At 35.8% G+C, this 14721-nt stretch overlaps 1 protein-coding gene across 1 annotated transcript in view; it reads left to right on the top strand.

Annotated features, from left to right (window-relative positions):
• Positions 1-14721, top strand: part of RGS20 (regulator of G protein signaling 20) — an 81332-nt gene continuing 66611 nt past the window's right edge. Inside the window, exon 1 of the mRNA XM_072411205.1 lies at positions 1-392. Within this exon, the coding sequence (XP_072267306.1) occupies positions 273-392 (120 nt within the window). The 5' untranslated portion in view covers positions 1-272. The remainder of the gene's footprint in view (positions 393-14721) is intronic.

Raw genomic sequence — 14721 nt, 5'->3', positions numbered from 1 at the left:
AATGCTCCCGGAGTAAGTAAGGCACTGGTACATAGACAGCAAGATAATCCCTTATTCCTTCATCATGTCTGTAAACACAGAAACAAAAGAGCTGGCAAAATATGAGCATCTTTTTTGCCAACAATGCATTAGTAGAAGATTACCCACAATGCCAACTGTCGATGTTTGATCTTGTCTTCAACATTCTGGCTTCACAGTTCTACTGTATATTCCACCATCATTTTTTTATTTGACAAAGACGGGCCTAGTGCTTGCCAGGCCGTGGATTTCCAATGTGGAGGCAGTTCCTGTTTCCATTTCGAGCACGGAGATATTCTATCAATTTTCGTGTGGTCAAAAATCAGAAACATGAAAATGAAGAAGAGAATAACAAGGATGGCCTACAGTTTAAGGTAAAACAAAACCATTTCCAAGTTCCTTGATTAGTTGTATGTTTGTTGTGTTTTCGTTTACTTATTATTATTTTTTTACCTGGCGATTTTATGGCTATATACAAGTGTTTACAGCAGTTTAATTTAAATAATTCTTGTATAGTAGCATTATATAGTATATAATAATACATATTATACAATGTTGTATTATTTCAGTTTTAGCATTTTCTATTGAAGATGGTAATGTGTCTGTTCATTTAATTACAGTAGTGGTCAGTGATTAATTTTTCCTTATATTTATTCATTGTTTTAAGTTAGTTATTGGTTCCTTGCTATTCTGGACTTTACCTAGGGTATATTAAATGCTGAGAAAATGATTATTTGGCAGCTGATAGTTCTTTCTTCACGTACAAGATCAGTCAATCAGTTGGACCTATACTGGTTAGATACTATCTGTTAGCTTTGCATAATTTAGTAAGTCCACCAAAACTGCAAATTTGGTAGGGCTTCGCACTACAAAGTTATTGTTGAAGTTTGTTGATCACACCACTAAAACATATAGCATCTACAAGTTGTGTGTCCTAGTGTTAAACAGATTTTGTTGCTTGAATTGTGGTTAAAATGACATAATTGTTAATTTTATTTGTTAAATATTCCTTGTAAGTAAAGTATGTCAGTTTTTAAATCCACAGTGGTTGTAGTTCTTTCTACTTTTAATGATCCTGTTAGAAATTTCCTGTTCTGTTTTGCATGTAAGTACTTAAGGTTGTTAAGAAAAAAATTGATTTCACATGACTGTCATTGGCTTGGAATGATGAAAGTGGTATTTGCCTATTTCATTGATCGGTTTAGGATTGTGATTTTAGTTCCTTATACCCTGTGTTGGTTGCTTTATTATTGTTGTGTAATACCAGATACCTTTTAAAGGTAAAAGTAACACTACCTGGTAGAACCCTTCTGCTTTTCTGACTGGACACCTGTCCAAACAAAGATTGTCACAACATGACCAATTTGTCTGGGCCAGAAGATGGTGTCTATGAATAGCCTCAGACTGGTGCAGACATCCTTGCAAACATAATATGGGGTGAGGAAGGGACAGTAAATTGTCTGGGTTACAATGTGCAGTCAATATTATTGTTCAACCAAAACAACACTCAAAAAGGAGCTTAAGCGAGCCAAAAGGTGTAAATGTGAAAAAAATGGGGGGTTCCATTGGTCTCCTTCTTAAAATGCTAATTACTTGGCTAGTATGATGAGCCACTGGCTTCAATTCTTATGTAAGTAAAACCATACAATTAACATTGCTGCTGAGGTGGCAGTTTAATGTCTACATGAAGAATGTATCAAATTTCCTGTAACTGGAAGCAATATATGTTCACAAATTTGGAAAGCATTGTCTTATGTGTATTGGTAGTCTATAGTTTTTTTATTCTTTATATATCAAACAACTATAAACAAGGATGTAGTTCAATATATATATATAATATATATATATATATATATATATATATATATATATATATATATATATATAATTATATATATATATATATATATATATATATATATATATATATATATATATAATGCATGCAATGTTGCAGTGAGCAGATCAATAAAACAATATCAGTAGAAGATACATGCACAGTAACATCATAAAAATCAAGCAAATATATAGCTCACTCCCTGGATGGTCTGGATATTTCATATCCTGGAAGGCAGAAGAGAAGCAGGGGATGTAATATAGAATAAAAGAATAAAATAATAATAAAGAATAAAAACAATGAAAAAAGGTGTCTGTATGTGGGATGTTGAGGGATCAGATACAATGGGAAAGAAACAAGTTTTGAGAACTCACATGATCTGGGAGCCTATAAAAGTCATTTTTTGGTCTTCTGATTACCGTATGTAGTAGTAAACCTGAGCAGGGGCAGTAAGAATAATCTGTAATAATCAGGAATACTCATCATTATGCCATCCCCTACTGGGGTCTACTGGAGAAATTCCTAGTTATTAGCACAATCGGCTTGGGAAAACACATGCAATTGGCCTAATTTATTAAAGCTTTCCAAGACTGGTGAAGATAGACTAATATGGGAGAACCTAGGTGATCCTGCAACCCTGAAATGCATCTGGTACATTTGCCAGCTAATATGAAATGATTTTTAACAAATCCATTTCAGATTTGCTGGCTCATCCAGGTTTCCCTAAAATGACTTATCTTCACCAGCCTTGGAAAGCTTTAATAAATCAGGCCCAGTGTATAGTGGTAATCTTTTCTGGGTACAGCCTAACTAGTTAATGTATGCACAGAAAGCAAAACAAATTACAAAAAAACACATATACAACATCTTATGACTACATTTATTCTTAATATAATCAGACAGGCTTTTTTGGGCATAATTTACCTATGCATGGCAACAATGGAGTATATAGTGCCATAGCTCAGAACCCATCCATCACTGGTATACAGTGTCCTAGCCTGAAGCATAAGTCAATACCTGGCAACTGTTCCGTTTCCTTATGTTAAATTGTATCTTTAAAATTATGTCTACTAAACAAATGTCATTACTTCATTACTAGTAGTTACATTACTTATTATCATTACTTATAATTATTTTATGTAAAGCAATCTTTGTTTCACACATCAGCTCATTCTGTATAAACATATTTGTTCACTACAGCAAAGAGATTGAATCCTATTTATAGCTTTAGTTTTATGTTCTGTATGTTGTTTTGTTAAAAATAAGTAAGTCAGCAAAAATGTTGGTCAGTGCCACATTTGTCCCGAAGGCTTCCATCTATACACTGTGTGGTACATACTCCCAAACACTTCTGTCTTTACACCACCAATACAAACACCAGTTCAGTCCAATAGGCATAAGTATGTAACTTAGATCAGTAAGGCATAACCATCTTATACTGTCTGGAGTATGCAATGTACAGAGAAGTTTACTGGATCCTGACCACTTCACCCTGTATGCTATGCCACATGTTACTCACTATTGATCACTGAATTATTTATGCTGTAAATTTTGTTACCAAGCAAAGGTATCCGTAGTAAAATATTGTCCCATGGCAAATTCCCATATGCAAAAAAAGTAACATCCTCTCTCTCAAGCAAAACCCCAAACAACAACCCCCATTCCCTATAAGATTATCTCTCTCCTCCTCCCAAGCATATTTTTCACCAGTCACCCCTGCACCCCTTGTCCATACTTAACCTCTGCACCCCTTTTTGTAGCTGACCCTTGCACCCCTCTTACACTGTCAATGCACCTTTTACACTCCCAATTTTCTTCGCTCCAGGAGACAGAACAATTATTTTACCATGGTTTTTACCCATGAGCCTTTCCACTTTGTGTCCATGTTGTTGCCTACTTCCATTACAATACGGTATTAGCTGCCATGCACATCCAACAAATTGCGCATATTTTGCCTAGTAATGACAGCCTACGTAGTCCCCCAATAAAGGTAGAGTGTGTGATTTAAATAAATATTTTCCCTACCCAGGATGCTAGGCTTTTACTACTTTATCACTTTCTAATACATGCTATGTGTATGCCTGGAATATTAGGAGCCAGAACTTGAAAAACGAAGGGAAGGGGCTGTCAGACTGAGCTTTTAGCCTAGTCTGTGTTCAGGGCAGTTACTTTATATCCTGGATTCTCTGTATATTTAATCATAAAGAAGGTATGTATAAGAAAAAGCTTTGGGAAATAAAGGAAATGAATCATTATACAAACTAAATTACTAAAAAAATGGAAGCGATGATCAGCATACTTACAAGTTTGAGAATGTATTACTACATATACTCGGTGGCAGTTACCGGGAGTGTCTGGGAATGTGGTAGATGGGGTGTACTTATGCCCGAGATTTCTCCACTCTGACATTTTAAAAATCCAGTTCAGGATTTTGTGTTCTCCCTGAATTCTCAGCCAACATAAAAAGACTGATCCGGTCAGCCCTGTTCTGCTCTGGGAACCACATGTCTGTGGTGGACTGTGAAAAGGTAGTTGGTGCTGTAAAGTTGGCTATCCATTGTTGTTTTTTTTAGGGACAAACATTAGATTTGCACTCAGTATAGAGGATTCTTAAGTTTATGTTATAGTTAGTCACCTATCTAGTGGCAAGGTTGGCTATGTTTGCTTTTGGTGCTTCCTGTAAATAGAGTAAATAACCTGTACAGCACAAACAAGCTGTTGGTGTTGGTGAAAATAAGAGTCTTGAGACTCGCTTTGCACTGCCCCTGTCCCAGAGGGCTAAAAACACCCCGCTACCTAACCCACATGTTACAACTTGTATAATACAAAACACGTTGCCCCTATAATGATGTTAAGGTATATTATATTAAGAACACTTTATATGTGAAAAGAAAATGAAACATCTCAATGGTGTACTAAAGCATGTATTTCAGGGCCCAAGGGTTTCCTTTACATTTGCTATCAAAGCAATGCTTTGATTTCAGTTTTTCACTGTTCTTTGATATCTCTGATGTTTTGCTGTTTAACGTTTTGATTCTTGAAGGTCATTTTTTATAATGACAGCCTGGCTCTCTAGCAGCTGTGTGTATACAGTCTAGATCGCATTGTGATATTCCATACTTGCTTATACTCCTTTGAAAATTGCTGTAGAACCAAGACTAATATTTAACAAAGCAAAACACTCACTACAACAATAGACTATAATTGTCATTATTAATCAACTGTATGTTTATAGCACCAACGTATTATGCAGTGCTGTACATTAAATAGAAGTTGCAAATGACAGACACCAAAAAATAAAACAGGAGGAGGTGAGGACCCTGGCTAAGAGCTTACAATTTAAGCCATTGGAAAGATTTCTAATAAGAAAAAAGTAGGGTAACTTAACTGACATCTCTAAATTACTGTCCTGGATGTAATGTACTAAACACATTCATAGTAATGTAAATTAAACTTAATTTAAAGGTAGTGGAACATGATGGATGTACACAGTTACCAGGAGTGAAAGTCATGAGCGAAGTCAAAATAACCTTGGAAATCCTAGCTGAATTAAAGTTAAGCTATAGTTTGATTAAGGAGCCATTTTGAAGGCACACAAGCCCTAAATCACTTTGGTTAAAAGTGCCTTTTTTGCATAAATTCAGTATATTAAGATATATATCTACAGCACACAATGACAATGTTCCCAGTGGAACTAACATGACAAATCTGGATATGACATTACTAGGCATAGGTTGGTGTTCATTATTTCTTATGTTTAAGTTTTTGCATGTTTAAAGTTCGTCAGATCTGTCAAAATAGTTAACTTGGCTGCAATTAATGTTTTCAACATTGCAAATGGTCTTTGAGTGATATCAGCAGAGTTACATTGGTCAGTAATAGCACCAGGAACATGGCTGACGTCAATAACTATGGTTAATATGGTCACCCAGAATTCTAGGTGAATCTGTAATTTAGCAACAGGACCGTGGCATATTAGATAGGTCACCATGATTGGCCTGAATTTACATTGCTGAATGATGTGACAGTACTTACTTTTGGAATAAATCTTTTTTCAGTTTAGGTATGTATTTGTGTTTTTATATCAATTAAGGCTTTTATTTGGTATATTGTACCTATTCTCCTAAATATGGCAAATATCTAGCTGCCTTTTTTATAACCCACCACAAACCTTTACTTTATAGGGGAGCTTATGTGGGTAAGTGTTTTTTTTGTATAGGAAATGTTTGAGTGTGTTTCCTTCTTGTAATTTGTTAGTTATTGTGACTATTAATTATTATTACTATTCACAATTAGAGAAAAAGGGAAAAGAAAAAAAGAGTGGACTGGTCTCAGTATTTGAATACCCATACATGACCGAATATGTGTATGTATAGCCTGTCAAATATGGGGGCGCTATATACTTACTGTTTAATAATAATAATTTAGACACAGATGAAAAAGTTTGTTCTGTCAGTTTATTTTTAGCTGCCTGTGTACCATTATTGAAATTTCCCTTCACTTTCCGTTTGAGAGACACAAGGTAACGTAAGTTAAAGGACAACTGATGGGACAGTTGCTCCCAGATAAGGTATTCCCATAGTAAGGTTGCCCCTTTCCCCTTTTCTAGGGATTAATCTAGCATTTTACAATTTACAATTTTATTTTAATGTACTTTCTCTGTGATAATTGCCACCAGCACAAATCAAACCTCCCATGCCCTTTTTTTTCTAGAAATATGCTTTATAGTCCAGTAGCTGTTGGCATGGCTGATGTAGTTACATGATGACCAAATCACATGTGTATGGTTATCATCCATACATGTCTCTATCTTCTATACTTTCTAGAATTTCAAAAATGTCTCTAAAAGCCAACACTGTATGGACAAATCTATTACCAATCTGGTGATTGCGTGGCCTTTTCTATTTATAAGATGTATGTGATGTTACTTTTCACTAGATACAGTAAGTTCTCACAAAGCTGATGAGACCATCAGATATTAGACCAATACTGAAACAATGGAAATGTATTTCTCTGTATCCAGGCCATTGTGAAAGGATTGATGTGTAGAACATCTGAAATGTGGCAGTAATGTTTTCTCAGGCTTTTCCCTAAAGTAACAGCTGGTTATATGCACTTGGTACAAACACCAGCTGCTTCTAGCTGATTGTCTTTTTTGATGCTTCAAACAGCCATTTTGTGTAACAATCAAGAAACAGTAAAGCTATATACTGAAGACAAATTGTTGAATAAGAAAAAGTATTTTCACAAACTTTATAAACTAAAGGAAAAAGCTGAAAAGTCAACAAAAAACAAACCAAAAAATGAACGAATGAATCAATGAATATAAAATTAAAAGAATGACAGTAGTATAAAGTATAAAGTCTCAAAAAACAATATTAGTCGAGGAATGTAAAAGTTAAGTGAATATTTAATAAGTTATGAAATCACAAGGGTAAAGGAAGATGTAAGAAAGATGCCTACCTATCTTCTTCTGTCTTTTGAAACCATCACTGCTTCCTACCACAACAAATCTCCCATCCTATTGTGTGTAAGTTCCCCTAGGTACTAGATTGTAAGCTCTTCAGGGTAGGGTCCCCTCCTCTTGTATCACTGTCTGTATTTGTCTGTCATTTGAAACCCCTATTTAATGTACAGTGCTGCGTAATATGTTAGCAATTTAAAGGGAAAGGTGACTGGTACAAAGCAAGCCTTGGCTTTCCAAGAAATGTCCACTTTAAGGCCAAAGTATTTTTTGCATGGGGAATAGAAAATTAAAAATTTTGTATACAAATGAATAAAAACTGCAACATGCAAATTAAATGGTATTGATTTATTACATTTTAATCTCATTCCCTACTTTTAAATAACACAGATTTTAGAAGAATGATGGTAGTTCCATTTCTTAAAGCAGAAGTAAACTGAAAACAAAAAACTCACTCACCTTCATCCTCGCAGATCCATCGATCCCTCTGGAGGTTTCCTGGATCAGGTCCTACGTTGCCCTGGTATCTTTCTCTGTCCCTGGGCAGAGGAAGCGCAGGCCGCCACCATCTCCTTTGCCCTTCTTCCGCCTTTTTACTACGCCACCTGATCGTTCATTGAGCAGGCGCAAGATCGGGTGACGTAGATGAGAAATAAAGAGTGCCAGTCTCACTGCGCATGCGTGAGATCGCCACGCCGATTAGGACAGAAGGGGAGGGCCATTGCCCTTTTTTAAAGCCCCTCCCAAAAAAGAAGAAGGTAGTTTTATCTTTTTTAAACGTGTTGTTTACCTCTTTAGGTAAGGTAAATATTTTAGTTTAGGTCTGCCTTAATAGCTATTAATGGATACATAGGGTATTGAACAAAGAGGAAGGAAAGTCAATGCTAGGAACTTCAATGAGGACACCTTTTTGTCTAAATTACATTACCAAATAATTGAACCTGCAGGCAGTTACTGTACACCTGTGAGTGCGTTTACCTAAAAATATGGGTACAAGGATTTGAAAGCAAGCTCCTAGCAATGCTTGAACATGGCTCTTTGTTCTCTAGCTCCTGTGGGCCACCAATCCTGTGGGCTTGCAAATTTGTTAAAAATGTTGTTAGCTAGCCTGCCTCCTCCTAACTCCCTCACTTACCTGTTGGTCAGTAGGACTGCTGTTAATAGTGCTGGACTATTCTGCATTTTTTTCAGTCCAGGAGTCATTTGTGTATTGATTGATGTACTTACATTGTGTATTTAAATGCATTTATACATAAAAATCATTCAATGTAGGAAACTTTGACAAGCACATGGAGAAAAAATTATCATAAAAAAGAAAAAAATATAGAGTTAAATAAACTGACTGCTTAGTGTAAAGTAAAAAGTAATAGCGAATGGTCAGTACAGTTTATTCCATGCACACTTTGCATTGATTGATTCTCAGTACCCAGATACTGGAATATATCCAGAAAATATTCTATATAATTGTTTGTTTCAGACCATACCCACATCATTCCCTCCCACAAATTCCATTTAATGATATGGTCCATGAGTCAATTTATTTACCCTCTTAGCTATAGGGAAATGCATACGGTATAAATTGGTGTGCTTTTTCTTTTACTAATGCCTATCACAAAAACATCTGCTTTAGAAAATGCAGCTGAAAGTAATTTCCACTTCACTCTGGAAGTCATATGAACTGCATATTGCCCATGAGGTGTATGTATTATTATTCCTAATGCAATCAACTGCAAATATGTCATGTAAATATATATCTGTGTATCAGAAGGAGGTTACCAAGCAAAAGGAAATGACTGCAGTCTTTCATAAATACCACTGGTAATGTATGTAGTTTAGAATATTATATAATGGAAATCTCACAAAATCTTAATTGTATTTACAACTCCTAGAATTGTACAGTGCAATTATTAAATAGAAAATTCATGTTAAAAGAAGGGTAAAAGCTCTTCAAGGTGCTTAGAATGTGTACGTAATCAGCAATAAAATCATTGCGTATTCAAGAGAATTAGTCACTGAGAAAACTGCACTTGCTATTTATTATTTAAATATAGCAAAATGTTATCTGAGTCTGTTAGTGTTAATGGAAAGCATGGTGTTTTAGTATTATATGGCGCTGAACTTCTTCCACGGGTGAGATGCTACATGTAATATTTCACCTGCGCCAATCCATAGAGAATATATTGGGCCCAGAAGTGAGTAGTTCAGTACTGCCCATTGCCACTGGCTGTAAAATGTACAAACATCTGCGTAGAGGTGCAGCTGTCCAAACACACTATTTTGGTGGTAATAAACTAAAATGGTAGAGCTCATCAACCTCACAAGAAACATAGGGAAGTCTTCCAATGAGAAAAAATGTTCCTGTGACAGCTGTTCAAGGCAGAAATTTCCCTCACTCCTATTTTCTATTGTTGAAAGTGAGGTGAATCTTCCCAGTGGAACACTGACCACAAAAATAACCTGGGAAGGTTTTTACAACCTTCATTATCCCATTAAACAAATAAACAAAAAGGGTATTGCTATACATACACTTAGTGCAACTTTTTTAATTTCTTTGTTTTTTTGAACACACAGTTTCAATGTACAAAAATATCCAAAAATATAAACATGCAGATTGACAAAAAGCAGAATCAATTAAACATGGGGGAGGTGAGAGTAGTCCTCATTATGATACATTTGCAGGATCAAACAACTAAAAGTCCAGCCAAGAATTTCATGAGTGAAACTTTTAAGAACAATGATTTCAGTTAGTTAACAAAGAGACAGTTAGTGTAAAACAGTAAGATAAAAAAAAAAGAAACCACACTCACAATATTTCCCAAATAGATGCACCTTCCTAAGTATTGGTTTTGAAGTGCCACCTGTATTCTATATTACATTTTCCAAGGGCAGTACGTTGCCATTTTATTTCATATGCTGTGTTCCAAAGTACATATTCTTGACATCTGTATTGATATAATATACATTGCATACAGTACCTCTAACCTTTGAACTGTAGAAGCTATGTTGTATGTTACACTTTATATAGTAAGTTATATATTACAAAGTTATATCTTTCTCAACAGTTATTTTTATGAAATTCTTGGCATAAAATGTGTAATGTGGCACTGTCTACTGTCTATTGTTCAGAATAGCATATGTAATTAAAGACTTTCATTTAAAAAAAAAAGAATTTGTTCCTTCCAATGACAAATGACTGCACGATGCATGAATGAACCCTGTACATACAGCGCCGTTCTGCTCTTTGGAGAGGCGGGGGGGACGAAGGAGTGGCACCCTGCTGCACTCACTTCCTTTCACTTCCATTACAATCGTTCGTCGTCCATCGTCCGTGGATCCGCCAGGACGGTCGTTCGAAAGATGGATGACAACCACTATACACAAGCAAGATTCTTGTCCCATATTGGCCCTGAGCCAATTATCGGAGGAGAACCATTGCACGTGTGTGCCTAGCCTTATGGATGCAGAGTATACTGTAAGTAGGTTCAGGTTCAGTATGCCACATTAGGACAGGGATCACTGTACACACAATAATGATACTTATTTAAAACCATCTGTATACCATCATGCTGTAATTCACTACTGAGTGTTGCATTTCCAATATGGATTAATGGAGAACTTTGGACAGCACTGGGGTTAGTTGGCAGCCACTGCAAAATTCTGATTGGTGTCCTGGGTTGGAGGAAGATCAATGCTACTTTAACATCAACATAAAAAAATAAAATCTGTCAAACATAAAACATAGCTTTACAGTTTCCAATAATGTGGTGAAAAATAGGTGATTTAGGTTAGAATAAGCCAGATGTCAGTTCAGGATGCATATAACAATTCCACTGGGTCCTTTATCCATTTTATGCCTCCCAGCTTTATTTAAATAACATCTTGGTTTTGGCATTTTTTAAACATATGTCTAGAATATTATTTTATGTATTTTATTTTTAGGTTCTTTAAATGGTATTATTAGCATGATTAATGTTTCTGTTTTTATTTCAAGTTTGTAATATTCATAGTATGGTTGAAACCTAATTTGCTTATTATATATGTATCATACATATTGTTTAGTAGTGATCTTATGATGCCCTCTTTCAGAATAAATCCATAAACAGCTCTATTTTGTAGTGTATTGAGGTAATTAGCAAACCTAACGAAACACTTACAATTAAAGTAACATACAAATGGGGACATAATATACTTCACAGTTTGGGAGATTCCAGTAGCCATTACACAGGAAACCTCCATATCTTTGTTTGAATTTCTAAAATAAGCATATGGTACAGGAAGCATGGAAGAATGAAAAATCCTATTGAAGTTGATTCCATGTAGCAAAACCTGAAAAAAACTACTCCCTCAGCAGGCAGACATTTCATATGTTTGAATTCCATGTATAGAACTTTTATTCCCATGTCCAGTTATCCCTTTGTCATGCCATGTGCATTTTTTGGGGTATGTATAGCTTTAATAGATAACAAGCCGACTATACTTTATGATATTTCCTTGAAGCTGACCTTCAAAAGTCACTTTTGTTTAGTTCCTTTTTATCTACCCTACAGACTATCAGGATCTTTTTACCTTCCAGCCTTCCATTTCTTTCTTATGCCAATCTCAGGGAGTCCACCGATAATTTTATTTATCATTTATCTATTTAACTTTAAAATATGTGATACATACAATTCCATCACAGTGCTACACAGTTCTGTTCCATAGAACTGACAAATGATTGTGCTCCCTACAACAGTCAAACTGTTTTTTTAAAACACTACAAATGTGTATATAAAACATTTCTAACAATAACCTAAATTACCTAATCTTGATATAACAACTTAATGTATTGCTGGATTGTATATCATCCAGTTTACCTTTTTTTCATGTTTTATAGTTCAGGGGCAGATTTCTGTACTGTTAAAAAATCAGACAGTTTAAAATGAGAACATCTGATGATCTGTCCTCTCTTTTTAATCTGTTACTGTAGATTTGTCTGGGTTTTAAATTAAACTGTGTCACAGCTGGTAATGTTCTTAATGCAGTACTAAGACCCTAAGGAGAGATGAGTGAACTGATTTGTGCCAACCAGGCCCCTTTTTGTTATTTGATTTGTTAAACACTGGTATCAGTAAATGTTTTACTACTTAGGCCATGCATTTCATATCTTTTCAGTTTGAGGTTATTTTTAGTGGACATCACTATGTTGCTTTGTATGTCCTACCATTCTCCCTTCTACCTCCTTTAGACCTATAACTTATAACTTTTCCCTATAACTTTTCCTATAACTTTTCACATCAGGATATATCCTATGAAAGCCTCCTATTTATGCTGTGTTGCTAATTTCGTTGCAAGCTGCATTAGAGGCTGAAGTGACATTTAGTCGATTTAAACTTGGATTTGACCAATTCCAGCCTTTATTGGAGACCAGAATTTGAGCAATCTATGTTTTGAACATCTAACACATATTCCTCCCACTGACGTGTATGGTGTAGGTTAAGCCAATCTAGCTGGTGGATGTTGGTAGCTGTCAGTGGCCAAAGGCTGGATTGGCTGAGCCATATACCTGTCAGTGACAAGCTTGGAGTCCAATGGCAGCAGTAACAAGCAAGTCTGCAATGACAGACACTCTGTGTGCAGTGCACAGGCAGTAACGATGCAGAAGACATGAGTGTAGTCAGGGAGAAGGCCATAGGCAGTAGCCAGGTAGATCAGGTTAGAAGCAGAGAGCAATAAAGAGTTGCCAGCAATTCAGTTGCCAAAGGTTGGTATACAAGCTGGTAGGAGAGGATGCAATGCAACATCAGCAGTAGAAGCAAAGAAATTCAAGGCAGAGCTAAAATAGGAAATGGGGGGGGGGGGGGGTAGAAGTTCAAAGGTATTTCCAACACTGGGTATCAAGAAAGGTTGTCTTTGCGATCAGGAAAGGAGCAATCCAACACTTAAGATAGAACAGACATAAAAGCCAGTGCCAATCCAGCTGGTGAATAATGACAGCTGTAAAACAACAACATTTAGAGACCGTTTAAACCTTTTTTGTAAAAATATGAATCCCAACTCAAGAGTTTAAGAAAATATTTCTTGACTGTTCTGACTGGAAACATTCTCAGAATTTATCTGGTCCAAGCACCTCTAAACTATGTGCAAAGTTAAATTGAATCTAATGTTCCACTTTTACGTTTGCATGATCAGGCAGGTTAATAATGCAGAAAGGGATGGGCAATATTGTGTCTTACCTGCCTGACCACTCCGGGTTTTTGGCAAAAAGCTGAATTGCACATGGACAGTGTCAGCTTTGGTTGGCAGAAAAACTGAGGATTCCCGATTTCCCTTGCGTGTCCCAGCAGAGCCAATCAAGATGGCCGACGAACGATCCGAAGAGGAAGAAGAGATACAAGATGGCGATGCTTCTCAATAGAATGTGGACAGGTTAGTTGGCCTGGGTTTAGTTCAGCTTTAAAATTGGCATGTATGATATTTATCAATTATTACCTCTCACCAACATAGAAAGCAAAAAAACACAAAAACACTTATCATTAATATGTTTTTTTGCGTGAAACACTCCATTTACAGACTTACTTACCTTACTTGTTTAAGGTGCATTGGATGCAACACCTATCAATTTCTTTGATAGAACTACTTAGGACATGTAAATATTATGTTTATGTCACTGAATGTTAAAGATCAAGAAAAGGATTATCAGAGAAGGAAGATGAACAAAGTATCAGGAAAGATGATATTTTCTGAATGTAGGTTAGCTTTTAAAGTAGGCATGCAGGATGCTGACGATTGTCCCCAGCGTGTCAGGCTCATTTTTTGCTGTTAACACTTGAGAATTTTTTTTTCTTCTTACTGCTAAACACATTTTCACATTTATTTTATATAAACACCTTACTCGATTTGTGTTAAATTGAGAAAAATCCGACATGAGTGGAAACCAAGTAGGGAGTACTTATTTTTCTTTATAAAAGCCTATAGTGGTAAAATGTGTGAATTGATGTGTATATTCACACTGTGTACTGTGCAATGGCTTTAAATCAGGCCAGACATTGATGGAGTAAGTTTTTAAGAACTTCACTCATCAGTAACCTTAAATCTGGCCAATGTAATGTTCAGTACATGAAGCAGAGTATCAGACAGATTACAGCCTGTTACATTATGTCTCTCTCTGTAACAAAAAAAAAACACACAGTCAGGGTAATTGGATTTGTCTCGTTGCTATAAAAGCTGCCCAATCACCTATTACAATTTACTGCTGGACTAATGGCTCATTTTCGCATACAGTGATCATGTTTGTACTTAGTTTACCTACAGCTTATACATGGAGCAGACATAAGGGAAATGGTTATTTTAGTCTTCTATAAAGAATGGGTGGATGGATAGATAGATAGATAGATAGATAGATAGATAGATAGATAGATAGATA

This window comes from Pyxicephalus adspersus, chromosome 5 (genome assembly GCF_032062135.1).
Source record: "Pyxicephalus adspersus chromosome 5, UCB_Pads_2.0, whole genome shotgun sequence".
NCBI lineage: Eukaryota > Metazoa > Chordata > Amphibia > Anura > Pyxicephalidae > Pyxicephalus > Pyxicephalus adspersus.
The sequence above is the reverse complement of the archived record's forward strand: the minus strand, read 5'-3'. Positions and strand labels throughout refer to the sequence as shown.